Source organism: Malus sylvestris, chromosome 15, assembly GCF_916048215.2.
Source record: "Malus sylvestris chromosome 15, drMalSylv7.2, whole genome shotgun sequence".
Lineage (NCBI taxonomy): Eukaryota > Viridiplantae > Streptophyta > Magnoliopsida > Rosales > Rosaceae > Malus > Malus sylvestris.
In genome coordinates, this window is record NC_062274.1 from 1,305,026 (window position 1) to 1,319,196 (window position 14,171).

The 14,171-nt window shown below is 39.7% G+C and overlaps 3 protein-coding genes across 5 annotated transcripts; 2 read left to right on the forward strand and 1 right to left on the reverse strand.

Annotated features, from left to right (window-relative positions):
- The first annotated feature begins 3,118 nt into the window (after positions 1–3,118).
- Positions 3,119–6,768, forward strand: LOC126602530 (BEL1-like homeodomain protein 3). 2 transcript variants are annotated; one of them, XM_050269431.1, is made up of 5 exons: positions 3,119–3,738; positions 4,046–5,043; positions 5,149–5,525; positions 5,629–5,689; positions 5,963–6,768. In XM_050269431.1, exons 2-5 carry the CDS (start codon positions 4,189–4,191, stop codon positions 6,425–6,427), a joined length of 1,758 nt encoding a protein of 585 aa, XP_050125388.1. In that variant the 5' UTR covers positions 3,119–3,738; positions 4,046–4,188; the 3' UTR covers positions 6,428–6,768. The 2 variants fall into 2 exon arrangements, with proteins under 2 accessions (XP_050125388.1, XP_050125389.1); XM_050269432.1 differs by having other exon boundaries at positions 4,053–5,043.
- Positions 6,769–8,290: 1,522 nt separating this feature from the next.
- On the forward strand, positions 8,291–11,128 carry LOC126602536 (BEL1-like homeodomain protein 11). Its single transcript, XM_050269438.1, has 4 exons — positions 8,291–9,979; positions 10,159–10,538; positions 10,619–10,679; positions 10,769–11,128. The coding sequence occupies exons 1-4, from the start codon at positions 9,257–9,259 to the stop codon at positions 10,922–10,924; spliced, it is 1,320 nt and encodes a 439-aa protein (XP_050125395.1). The 5' UTR covers positions 8,291–9,256; the 3' UTR covers positions 10,925–11,128.
- LOC126602539 (uncharacterized) lies at positions 11,094–14,137 on the reverse strand. Of its 2 annotated transcripts, none has more exons than XM_050269440.1 (10): positions 13,533–14,137; positions 13,251–13,409; positions 13,054–13,137; positions 12,610–12,705; positions 12,327–12,419; positions 12,102–12,245; positions 11,856–11,963; positions 11,684–11,777; positions 11,520–11,585; positions 11,094–11,447 (listed from the first exon to the last, which is right to left on the reverse strand). In XM_050269440.1, the coding sequence occupies exons 1-9, from the start codon at positions 13,887–13,889 to the stop codon at positions 11,554–11,556; spliced, it is 1,167 nt and encodes a 388-aa protein (XP_050125397.1). In that variant the 5' UTR covers positions 13,890–14,137; the 3' UTR covers positions 11,094–11,447; positions 11,520–11,553. The 2 variants fall into 2 exon arrangements, with proteins under 2 accessions (XP_050125397.1, XP_050125398.1); XM_050269441.1 differs by having other exon boundaries at positions 11,684–11,735; positions 13,533–14,134.
- Between the last annotated feature and the right edge of the window lie 34 nt (positions 14,138–14,171).

The following is a 14,171-nucleotide window of genomic DNA, read 5'->3' on the forward strand; positions in this document are numbered from 1 at the left end:
AAAAAATATACATTTTAGCAAAAAGGTATCCACGCGCGTGATAGTAGTCGGCAATCTCATCAGAAATATCTCCGGGGGACCCACTGCTGCACTAGAAGCTTTTGGAGGTTTCCGGTTTTGCCACGTTGATAATATTTGATCACGGAATCCGCTTGTTCGTTCGCTCCTTTTTTTTTAGTATTGGTGCAGGTCGTTGCCGTCGTTTTTTATTTTTAATTTCCACAAGCAAAAAATTATTCTCCCACCAAAAAAATAATAATGTCAATTTAGAAAAAGTCACACCAAATTGAACACGGGGGTCGTCTAATTAATCTTATAAATTTATAATTAGTAGTTTAATTAGTTTGTTGTTTTAACAAATATTATGACTGGTTTTGCAACGTTGGGATCTTAACAATTGAGTCATTATTTAAGCCAGAATATTCTCGTCGGATCCTTTTTGTGAGGATTTTAGGGATCCTCCAATCACATCGGTTCATCGTGCGGTCAGAAATCATTGTAAATTTTTTTATTTAAATTTGAATATAAACAGTACCTGACAAAAACTGGCCGCACGATGTACGATGAAAATATGTGATTGGATGATCATCGGGATCCTCACAAAAATGATTCGATGAGGATCCTCTCTCTTATCTAAATTATATAATTAGGTAGATTTGGTGGAGTAATATAGTTGGATTATATATCTGGTGCAAACTGTGTGGTAATTGAGGAAATTGGCAATTTAAAAGGTTTTAACACAAACCTATGAATTTGTGATTTTTTTTATTTTCGATTGTAATTGAGTAATATAATGATGTTATTGTTGTATACATTACGCGCCAAGTTTTTATTGGTGTGTCATATTGGCAAATCTAGAAATTATACATCATGGGATTCTAGTGTCAAGGTCAAAACCTTTTTTTTTTTAACAGAAATATTGAATTTCAACCAAGTTATGTTAGCAATGCATTTCGTTAAGTATGTCGAGCCATGCAATATATGTCGAGCAATGATAGGTCTCATACCAAACCGCTATGTGCTCTCCAAAAACCCTTTTAAGATGATTTTTTATTTTTTTTGCTTTATGTATGTTTTCAGAACCAATTGTTGTCTAATTAAATTCGTTATTGGTTGGTGATCATATATCTTTCCTAGAGTTGAATTTATTCAAACTTTTTTATTAAAGTTTATTTAAATCTTAGAAGGCATTTATAAACGACTTAATTGCTCAACTCAATTCAAATTGATTTCTCATCTCTTAAATATAAGGCCCAAAATTTCTTTAAAAAAAGAAGAAGAAAAAGGTCCCAAATTTTTGTTAATTATGGCATTTGTTAAATGATGATGGATCTTCATACCAAAAAAGGAAAGTTATTGACGGATATTAACATCTAATTTAAGCTTTTCCAGGTTTACAAAAATCATAAATAGTTACCAAAACAAGTAAGAGCTAAAAGTGTAATTTCATACGCGCGAATGGCGGGACCACAATTCAGAGTTAACGGACCGTAATGCCGTCGTTACTCGTTAGCGTATTCCAAAACGCACCGTGTGGCCCTCCGACAAGACAACCAAGCTACTGACTACGAGGCTACAGGGGTTCGAGTAAACTACACACGTGAGTTGGCCACTTCCACGTTTTCCACCTACAACCTTTTATTTTCCGAATTTAAAAACATGAATGCGGAAATATTGCATAATACCGCCCCTATATTTTCTATTTCATGCAAATCACATCAAGTTTGTTTGTACCATACTTAATCAATCTCAAAACTACTGAGCACCGGTCAACGGTATACCGTTAAGGATCCAGAAGAGTTTCCCTCAAACCAGGAGGCAAATCATAGCGCGACACATGTCGACATTAGAAGCCAATCACAACACGACACGTGTCAATGTCAAAACAAAACTAGAAACTCTCTTCAATAAAAGGAGATCATTCTCCCACAATATTTCCAAATGTCATTTCTACTAAATCATTCACTAGTACTCACTAAAGGAGAGCTTGAACCTATGTACTTGTGTAAACCCTTCACAATTAATGAGAACTCCTCTACTCCGTGGATGTAGCCAATCTGGGTGAACCACATACATCTTGTGTTTGCTTCCCTGTCTCTATCCATTTACATACTTATTCGTACTAGTGACCGGAGCAATCTAGCGAAGATCACAAACTTAACACTTTCGGTTGTACCAAAGTTCTTATTAATTTTGTACATCAACAAACTCTAAAATATATTCACAATCAACCACTTGTACTTCATGCCCCTTGACAATTTGGCACCTTCCTCTGATGTTCATATTTTTATCAAATAATGATCATATCACGTTCAAGATGGCCCTTTTTCAAAAAACATCCACGACATTTATCATGCGTGTAAAGGTATGAGAATTATTAAGGCTATCTTCAAGGAGTTCACAAACTCAAAAAGTTAAAATCTTGTCCCTACACTTTCTCTAATACATGAATTTTAGGGGGCTAAAAAGTTTGATTTTAATGTTAGGTCGGGGTAAGTGTTGAGTCAGGGACAGATTGATACGCGAAGAGTGTGAAGCAAACCTCCCACATGTCAAAAAAAGACGTAAACGTAAAAAGTCACATTGGTTGGAGTTGAAAGATAAAAAATGGCCACAACCAAGCCTTGAGTTGGATCATTAGATCATCGACTCACTACTCACATTGAAATTGTTTGTGACTTGCATTTAACCACCTGTATGCACAACATGTGTGATGTTTTATTATTAAAAAAAAAACATCTTTGTACAGTTACTAGTGTAACCATCTCATTATTAACTCAAGCGTTATGAGTTTGAAACTTCACCTCCCTAAATTTATGTAACAGTTTCAAACTCTTCTCATTCTCGTAATGATATTTAAATATCAATTATATATTGTATTTGTTTCGTCAAGTTTCCGACATCGGCTACACTACGATTGTCACACAACCTAAGTTTAGGTGATTAAAGTAAAATAAAAATATATATACTCAGGTGAAAATTTCACCCAAAAAAAAAAAAAAGAAGAAAAAGTCCTATACTTGCAATTTACCAAACGGTGGTTACCAGTTAGGCATTAGCGTAACGACGTTTGATTGAACCCTCTTAAGCAAACCACCACCACCCGCCACCCCTCACCCGCCACCACCACCCACATTCCACTCCCCAACTCTCTCTCTCTCTCTCTCTCTCTCTACTCTGTCTTCTTCAAGAACTTTCTTCCTCTGTTTTTTTTTCTTCTTGTGCTAGCGTATACATATGGCCAAACCAATATTTCCATTTAAAATAACAATGCTGTTACAAATTTGTTAAATTTCACATTTATAAATTATGTGATGTGTCATGGAAAAAATACCTTAATTATTAATTTAATCAACGAGAACACTTGCGAACGCTCTCTCTCTCTCTCTCTCTCTCTCGTTTAAGAAGGAATGTAGTAGCGGTTAAAATTAATGGTTTTTCTGTCGTAATATAAAAAAACAGAGTATTTGAATTCTTAAATTCGTTCGAGTTGGTGTTGATATTTAATTGGGCATTAATAAAATATATTTAAACTGGGTCGAAGTAGGTGCCGTTGTTCCAATCATAAGGAGGTTGTTCTTGTTCGGGAATTCTCATTTTTCTCTCTCGGGATTCGTGTCTGTCTCCGATTCTGGAGAGCGGAAGAAGATAGCTACAGTTTTCTTCTTCTTCTTCTTCTTCTTCTTCCACTCCTTCAACTCCAATCCTTCAAAGTTTCTCCATTTTTTTTTCGTTCAGGTAATTTCGATTTTTCACTTCCCCTGATGCTTCAGTTCTTGTCCCTTTTCTTTGTTTGCCATTTTTGATTAATTATGCTGATTATGTTAGTATTTTGGTTATGAAATCAGTATTAATATTGGATTATTAGCACTAATCTCCACTGGTTTAGTTCACCTTGGATTATTTGAAATTTGGGTTAGTAGATTTTTCTTGTCTTCTAGTTTGATAACTCTGTCTGCATATCTTCTGAATTGGGTTTTTGCTTTTGGTAATTTTGCTGGGTTTTTACGTTTGGTAAATTTGATGATTTTTTTTTTTTTGGTAGGAATCAGTAATTTGATTAAATGGGTATTGCCAATTCGATTGGTTATCATTTAATTTGTGAGAAAGATCGGTAATTTGGATTGGATCCCCGAATTTTACTCAAAGATTTGGAGACAGAGGAAGAAGATACTAGGCTATTGAGCTATGGCTACCTATTTCCAGAATTTGGGTAACCAGAACTTACTGAACCCTTATCAAGGGGACCCCGAACCGCCCGGAAACATGATGATGTATCTGAATCAGGCTTCCTATGCCGCCGGATCCTACTCCGAGGTCTTGTCTGGCGGCAATTTGCCCCCTCAGAAGTATGCTGACTCTGAGGGGGTTAGGAATGAAATGATGTTTATTCCGCCAACGAGTGATCAAGTCAGGGATTGTGACATTGGCGGCAATTCCTTGATTGGGAAACATGGTATTCAGGATCATGGATTGTCTCTCAGCCTTTCCACCCAAATTCCGCAAACAGTATCTCTGCCGTCGTTTCAGTACCAGTATCCGAATACAAGTCTCTCTTCGGTTTTGAGCAATGCTCCGGTGCTAGGGAAGGGCGACGAGTACAATCAAAGTGAGGAGTTTAGAAACTTCGAAAGCTTGGCATCGGGGTTATATGGAGGTGGCCATGAAGCTGTCAAGACACAGGCTTTCTACAATCCTTTGTGTTCATCTGAATCCAAAGAAATGCGCTCTGAAGCATACTTGTGTGAATCATTAGGTTCAGCAAACACTACGTTAAGCTCCAAGTACCTCAAGGCAGCACAACAGTTGCTTGATGAAGTGGTAAATGTCCGAAAGGCTCTGAAGCAGTCTCGATTGAACAAGAACCAGAGCTTTAAGCGGAGTGGATTAGGCGGTTCCAAAGAGACTAATGGGAGTGATCAACATTTACGGAGATCATCAGATCCTAGCAAATCAAGCGCTGTCTCTTCTATCGAGTTATCACCATCAGAACGGCAGGATTTGCAGAACAATAAGACTAAACTTTTGTCCATGTTGAATGAGGTAAATAACCACAATTCGTAAGAATTTTTTGTTTCATATTGGGTCTTTAAATCCTGTTTATGTTACTGATTTTGCAAGGTCATTAATTGATATGCCGTATTGCAGGTAGATCAAAGATACAAACAATATTACCATCAAATGCAAGCCGTGGTGTCATATTTTGACAAGGTGGCTGGGAACGGGGCTGCTGGACCATACACTGCCCTTGCTCTCCAAGCAATTTCATGTCACTTTCGCAGTTTGCGTGATGCAATCAAGGGCCAAATTCAAGTGACGCGGAAAAGGCTGGGAGAGCAAGATAATTCATCTGATGGTCAAGGATCAGTAATACCCCGCCTCCGCTATGTGGACCAACAGCTCAGACAGCAGAGGGCATTTCAGCAGCTTGGTGGATTGCAGCATGCTTGGAGGCCTCAGAGAGGACTCCCGGAAAGCTCTGTTACAATCCTTCGTGCTTGGCTGTTTGAACATTTCCTTCTTCCGTATGTACTTGAGCACCTTTTTCGCCCTAATTGAAAATGATACATGCCAATCTCTTAAGAACTTTGGTCACTGATTCTTTTGTGGTTTTTGGTGTCCCTCCAGTTACCCGAAGGATTCAGAAAAGATTATGCTTGCAAGGCAGACTGGATTAACCAGAAACCAGGTAAGATGACTTCTAGCTTTCTTCCTATGGGACACCATTTATTCTTTCCGTTATGGTTTCTTAAACGTGCATGGTTTTGAATTGGGATTCAACTTTCAGTCGGTTGAAAATGTGAACTTTAATCCTTGCTCTTTCCTTTTCAATGCCATCAAAATGTTTGACTCAATGTTGTAATTTCTTCGTATCACTTGAATATCGCAGCTTACCTTGAAATATTTCATCACACCCTTGTTTTGTTTGCGTAGTGTCGTAACTAACATTGTACGTTATCAGGTTGCCAACTGGTTTATCAATGCAAGGGTACGCCTTTGGAAACCCATGATTGAGGATATATACAAAGAAGAATTCGGTGATCTGGACATGGATTCGAAATCTTCACCTGAAAATGCACTCAAGGAAGAAGCAAGAGTTGATTTCTCAGCATCTGAGGACAGGAAAGAGGAGTTGCACGAAAGCCTGATATCCGCAACTGCTGATAGTATTGAACCAGGGAAATTGCATGACTCCAAGTCGGGTCACAATTCCACATGTGACATGCCAAGGTTGGATCATTTCACAGTTGGCAGCGATGTGTCACTTGCGTTGGAGTTACGGCATTGCGAAGAACACGATGGATTTCCTCCGTCTACCGGATCCCATGTAAGAGTTAACGATGCGGTAACTTCTTTGGATTGTCACTATGAGGATCCGGAGCAGCAACATTTAATACAGGTATGGCAATTCCCACCCGTTACTTGATTTTGTAGTCCGAGAGGATTATCGCCTCCAAATATTGGGCGGTAAGCGGCCTCAGGCAATGATCATCGAGAAACAGAATGCTTGTTTTGCTGCTCTGCAAGCGGGTGTAGATGTAGATGTGTGGATGATACTGGTACCAACGTGTAATATAACAGAGCTTGGTGGAAGAAGAAGAAGCCTTAGGCATGTTTGTAAACTAGTTTTGTAAAGATAAAAGGTGAAGGAATACCTTGTGCATTCATTGAATTAAGGAACTTGGAAACTGTATGTGTGACATCAAAATGTATAATCTCATTTGGAAATAAGTCTGATACAAGAATTGCCTGATTTTTGTTTACAAATTTGGTTTGCATCATTTGGAAATTTACATGAAATCGAGTGTATTACCCAAAGTATTTGTCTCTATTCTCGCGTGACTTATCGGGAGAAAGATGTACCTCTTTATGAAATGAAAATATGGTGTACAGAGCATTGGATCACATGTCTGTGCAACTACAAATCAAAATTGCAACTCTTTGTAGTTTTATATCACCCATGTTTATCCCCAAGAGGAATGTTGCACATGTTCGGTTGTACACAAGAATGTCTTCTTAACGAGGGCCGTGAGGGCCGTGAAATTCGTTGTGTACTCTCAGTATCTGTCTCTCTCAATACATAATCAATCAAAAGAGAGTACGATATAAGAAGATTTATGCAATTACATGCCAGTCTCCTTTTTTTACAAAATTTTGTAAAATCGAGTGTCTTTAATTTTTGTGTCTTTTGTTAATCTATGTCAGGAGAGAAACAAATACAATGAGGTATACACACGATTGCATGTTAGTCTGTCTCATGGGACTATGCAGAAGCATACATATCCAAGCATCGATTTTTCTGATGGATTTGGAGGAGATCGGATTGGAGGGTGGATATCCCAAAGAAATATGATCACGGGAACAATTTTTTCTGGCGGAAGACTGTTGGCATTTGAAATTTACTGGGAGGGGAAGGGAGGGGTGTACAGGTTTTGTGCAGATAGGGCAGAGACACCTTTAATCTATAGGGTGGTGGGGCCGAGAGTTTACGGGGAGGGGGGGTCCTATTACTTTTATAAAGAACAAAGTTGGAAAGAATTAAGAGAGTGACAAGTGGAGGAGGCCAAAGGAACAAATATGGCAATCATTACTAAAGCATCCGATCAGACCCCCCAAAATAGTAACGCACACTCAGAAAAACTAGAATTAGTCTCATCAGCACACCAAACCCTACCTCACCCTCAATTAATAATGCCTTAACTCACGGCCCCCCCCCCCCTCCCCCTCTTTCTCGCTCTAAAAAAAAACCTTGTGTAGCACATGCATTCTTGTCAACTTATCTGTATTTTAGTTTCATTTGATTCTATGTTGATTAGATTAGACAAGAAAATTATTTTTACTAGTCAGTTTTACTAATCTCTCTATAGGAGCATCCAAATCACTTCATGTGAAGATAATCTATCAAAAACGATGGGAGTCGATGCATTTTGACTCCTCTCACCACAAGTTTATTATTATGTTCAATAAGAGTTCTGTTTTAGTTAGTCAATTCTATATAAGTTTTGCTCTTCTTAACACAATGAGAAACTTATTTACAACAAAAATGCTACTAACTCGAATAAGACTTTGTAATTAGCTTTGTTATCGCTGCAATGACATCTAGAATTCCGCTTAGTATAAGCAAAAGAACCCATCTTTATTATTCATTGATTTGAAAGATTGTGAAATCAGTGTCATTTCAACATCTCTCCCTCTATGTAATGTGTATTGTGTATGAAGCATGAATACGACGCTTGACAGGAAAAAGTAGATATTCCATGTGTTTAGAGGCTCAGAAGCTGACAATCCTAGAACTGGGAGTGTGCAAAAGACACCCCACTTTTTCTCTCCTCCTCTCCTCTCCTTCCTTTTATTACAGTCCTCCACAGCAAACCCATCCCAGCAGCACTGTATATGAACGGAACAATTTAACATGCTAAGCTAGCTGAGAGCAGCTCTTGTCCTTCTGGCTTTCACAACAAGGGAGAGAAAGTGAGGAGAGAGAAAAAGACACAGCATACACTGTTTAGAGAGAGAAATGAAGGAGAGTAGATTTGAGGCTCCCAAGGAAATGTGAGTGCAGACACTAAAGCTGGAGGCTTTGATGCTTTTTGGTTGTTGGTTTTTTGTAAGTCAGGGAAATTGGGACCATCTTCTTTTCTCTTGTCATTTTCTCTGTTTTTACTTGCCCAATTAACCTGCCTTCTTTAAGGATCTAGCACACGTCTATGTTTCTAGCTTTCTGCTGCTGCTTCTGCTTATATTTAGATTAGGCCTGTTCTCTCTTGACACACACACACAGACACGCAGAGGAGAGAGAGAGAGAGAGAGAGAGAGAGAGAGAATCATTTCTTCATTAAAGTTATGCTTTCAAACCCAAATCACAGATTGGTTCTTGCTATTTGTTTTGCTTTCTGTCTCTCTTCTGTGTTGATCATGAATTAAATTTTCAAAGGGTCATAATTTCTCTGCTCTCACAGCTCAATTTCTCAGATTTACATTCACCAAATTGGAGTTTTCTTCCTTTTGTCAAAAGTGCTTTTCTTTTAAGCCTTTTTATAACAACAAATTCACCAAATATTTTGAGATGGCCTTCTACCTTATGAGCCAAGTACTATTTATTTCTGGGCTGATCAATCTATACTTGCATTGCTTTCTTCCTTGACAAGCACATCTCTCTCTCTCTCTCTCCCCTCTCTTTTTTGATCATGAATTAAAACTTTCAATTGGGTTTTCTCCCCTTTGAAAGTTTTGAGCTTTCAACTTCTGGTTTGCAATGGTGTCACAAGACTCACCTCCAAATCCCTCCTCAAGCATTTTCCACCAGTTCATAATCTCAGACTCCATTTCTGCTCACAACCATCATCTCGAAAGCCAGCACCTTGACGCTTATCCGCCTTCATTTCAAACTAGCACCACATTTCCACAAGCTCTCGGAGTTCTCCCCAGCATTCACTCCCTTGGCGAAAGAATGTCCCAATCAGTAGGACTTGTTCAAGCTCCTACCGGCGCAGCAATGGAGAACCAAGCGCAGCGGCTTTCGCTCTCCCTCGGTTCCCATATGCTTGTTCCTTCAGGCCAGTACCGGCACCACAACTTCGACACTGGGGAGGAATCCGGGGAGGCTTGCAACCGGGGAGTTGAGCACGTAGGCGACGAGTACTGCTTCATGGGAGGCATGCTTGCTTTGCATTCAAGTGCGCTGAATCGATCTTGCTCCACTTCTTATGGAGCAGAATCTCTAGCTGCTGTCATTGCGAATTCGAAATATCTTAAACCAGCTCAGTCCCTCTTGGAAGAGATTGTTAATGTTGGCGGACAATTGGTTGACATTAGCAATGAGAAACATGTGGGGAAATTGTATGGAGAAGGGCGGCGAGGCGGTATGGGGCTCTCCTCTGAACTGAGAGCAGAGCTTTCTTGCAATGGTGGGCTCATGAATGCCGACAAACACGAAATGCAGGCTAGGCTTGCAAACCTTATCACATTGTTGGAACAGGTACAATCTTGATGCTTAGTTTAAGTTTTTGACAAGACGATATTCCAAACTAGTGTAATTTACGGGAATGGGGGTTTTGACCTTAGGTGTAAGAGGTCGGACACACTGCCTTACGGTTTAGGTTTTTGATCTCATGGATCATTTTTGCTCAGAGAATTAATTTGTTTGATGTTTTTAAGGTTGAGGACAGATGTGAGAAGTACTACCATCAAATGGAACAAGTGATGTCATCATTTGAGATGGTGGTAGGGGAAGGAGCAGCCAAGTCCTACACAGCTCTGGCTCTCAAGGCCATGTCCAGGCATTTTTGCAGCTTGAGAGATGGCATAGTTTCTCATATCTACGCCGAGAAGCAAAAGCTGCTGCAAGATGTTCCGAAAATCAGCAGCGGGTTATCACAACTGAACTTGTTTGACAGAGAGTGCAGGCACAAGAGAATGTCCCTTCAACAGCTCGGCATTTTTCAGAGCCAGCGCCAAGCTTTCAGACCGATTCGTGGATTGCCAGAGACCTCTGTTGCGATTCTTCGCAATTGGCTTTTCGAACACTTCCTCCACCCGTAAGCAATCCAAAAACTAATCAACCCTTCATTGGAATTAATCCGAATTAGTTGTAATTAACTTGGTTTTGATCGTGCAGTTACCCCAATGACAACGAAAAGCTGCTGTTGGCATCACAAACAGGGCTGTCCAAGAACCAAGTAGGTTCCAACAACTTGATTATGTCCTAATAAGTTTCATATGAAACTTTGGTCGGATTTTGTGATGATCAATGTTGTCTCTGTTTCAGGTCTCGAATTGGTTCATAAACGCGCGTGTCCGGCTGTGGAAACCTATGATTGAAGAGATGTACAATGAAGAGTTTGGGGAGTCTTCAGAGGACTCAAACTCTTTAGCCGGCGGTTCCCTGACCGGCGAAGGCAACACGGATCAGACAGGGAATTAATGGGGTAGAAATCTGATATGTTTGATGGTAAAAATTACCAGTTGAAGTTTAATGACTGAAGTTGAATGATTTTCAATTTCTCAAGTATATGCAACTGTTGATTTTGGTTTTGTCAGGGTAACTGGAAATCAGGTCTTATAATTTCTCTTTGTAATGGTGAAAGCAGAGATTTTGATATTCGAAAATTCACCTTTGATTCCGAAACTCATAGCGTCGAGAAATACAGAAACCCGGAAAGAAAATCCAGGCAAAACAAAACAATTCAATATCAATGCTAGTAAGAAATTTTCATATTCTGCTCGCACCTCCTCTCTCGGCTGTGGTTTGTCAAACTGAATCTTTGTATTGCGTGTAATTTGATCCGAGGCTTGAATTTCAGAAATAATCCGTCTCCAAAATTGCATGTAAACAGAAGCTTCAGTTTTGAGGCCGATATCATGCTTTACATTGTAAATTGTTACGCAGAGCTGGAAGCCTGAACACCCTCGTCTCATCAGGGTCTAATCTTCGAAACATAAGTCACCTGCATCAAGGTTGAACATTAATCCAAAGAGTACAAAATTTTGCGTGATATCTTATAAGTTTTGATACAAACCCAAAACATAACCAGCGGTAGACTATCGTATAAACTACTTCCCGCACTCCTCCTGGACCTGACCATCTGCAAAAGCAAACACGGCGACATAAAACAATTAGCTCAATTGAAAATACGCAGAATCCACTGAAAGCATAAATGAAAAAACAGATTTGAAGTCTCACCAGCAAGAGTGATTGCCAAGTTTGCTTGAGCATCTGCCTCAGAGTTTCTTTCCTTTGAAGGTATACATAAACATGTTAGAACTTCATAAGCGGCCTGCTGACGTGGTATTATTATACAAACCCACAAAAGTATCATGTATCACAAAAGGCAAATGGAATCGTCTTGGCTCACCCTTAGGACATGGCTGATTTTGAAGGAGAGAAATTTATCCTTCAGTCTCTTCACCTCTTCGTAAAAGTCAGACAAGTTCTGGTTTTTCACCTTCCATAAACCCTGAACCTGTCCAGTTATCTTTCTCAGTTAACACAGAACAAGGAATAAAAGGAAAAGGAAAACCGCAAAACTGCTGAAGTATCAAACAACCAGAGATAACGTAAACCACCTTAAGCAGGAGAAGTAATCACAATACTAACGAACCTGCATACACACGAGTTTGGAGTCGCCTTGGACAGTAATCCTTGTAAAACCTTTTTTAAGAGCACATTTTAACCCTAAAATAACAGCTTGGTACTCGGCAACATTATTGGTCACAACACCCAGACCTTCACGTATTTTACAGATCTACAGGAGGAAAAGCATGGTTAGAGTCTTCAGAAGACGAATAATTATAAGAAAAGATAATCCTCAAGGTAAAACGTATACCAACGTTCCATCATCTGCTCGCAGCACAGCTCCTGCACCAGCTATTCCAGGGTTTCCCTTTGATGCACCATCAAAATGAAGAATACAAGCACCCTACCGATTCAAAAAAGCATTATCACAATTAACACACAGAAATATAAAAAAAATGGTTAACTGAGAACTCCACAGTGGTCAAGGTTATTCATTAACTAGAAAGTAAATAAATTCAGCCCTCGTCTTCTGCCATATTGCTGCATCTGCTTCATAATGTGATATAATGAAAATAAAGACAAGGGCAACTTACACGGTCCAAAGGGGGTAATTCAGCCACAGCAGACTCATATATCTTGGCAAGCTTTCCAGACGGATCATCTGATATGGAAGTTGAGCCATATTCTTCCTACAAAGCATTGAACAAAGGTGTAAACTAAAAACAGGCAAAACAAAGTTCATCTAAAACAGAACCTCCGGGGCAAAGACTATAATCAACCTACAACAGTTCGCTTAACAATTGAATAGGGATGGTAGTGTTGTAAACAATATATACATATATAATAGAAACACAACATATACATAGCAGAAAAATGTGCACGAAACTATTAAAATTCCTATCCTTATCACAGATATAAATAAACACGATAAATTTTAAGACGAAAACTTGCTAGATACAAAGAAACTCCAATAACAGAACCTCAAAGATAACCATAGTTCTTTATTGTTCAAAGATTGTTGTGATCCCAAAAGTTACCACATTTTCTGTTCCAGACACTTGACGGGGTCTCTTTTTCGATTCATCCATAACGGATGTTCCGCCTTCGGAAGATGTTGGATCCTAAATTGTAACACAACATAAAATCATAATCCCGAAAGTGCACAACTGTACAACTAGAAAGAACAAGATACAAAATTTAACTAGACGAAAAAGCGAAAAGCTTTAAATCTTACTCCAAGTGGGCAAAGCACAAGCTTGCCAAAAAGATCATCTTTCAAATCTGCAGCTCTTATAGTGTAAAGGGCATTCCTAAGTCCACGGGAAGCAAGATATTGTTGAGTGCTCTTAGGCATTGAGTCCCCTTTGTAAACACTAACAGGAGGATCACATATCTAATTAAATCCAAAAAACACCGAATTAACATTCTTGATTATGTTTTAAACTCAATGCAATCACATTTAACGAATTAAGCAAAAAAAAAAAGGGAAATTAAATTAAATTAAATTAAATTTTACCGAAGAACCCAGCTGAGCCTGACAATCACTGAAACTACGATAAACGCCGACGACATCTCCCTTCCGTACCACATAGAATCCCTCCTTTTCCGGTTCCATAACCGGTTCGGAATCGGCCTTCCTCCGCCGAGACCGGGACGGCGTCGTTTTACTTCCGCCGCTGCTTCGAGCCGACGAGTACGGCTGAATACGAAATGTCGTTACCGCTGATTCTATGCTGATCGGCTTAATCCCGGCGCAAAGGTCGAGTCTTTTCTTCCAGGAAGAAGGTCCGCAGAGAGAGCTCGTTCCGACGGCACGACCTGTCGTTCGGAAAATGGCCGCTGCGTAAGAGGAGACCTGCGACAAGCAGTTCATCACACGGCGTTGCACGACGGGGCCTCTGGAAGAAAACGGCGGAAATGCGGAGGTCTTCAGCCTCGCAGGGAGAGGAGAGCGAGCGAAAGTGGTGCGGGCTTTTGGGTGGGTTTTCCGGCGGGCTAAACCCTTGCAGTACAATCTGAGGCAGGCCTGTGCACGACGTTACGACGTCGTCTCTGTTTGGAAAGGGAGATTAAAAACTTTTCAATTGGCCACATAAACTTTTGCTAGAATTACAGTTTACCACCCGAAAAGAAATTTCATCACAAACTTAACAGA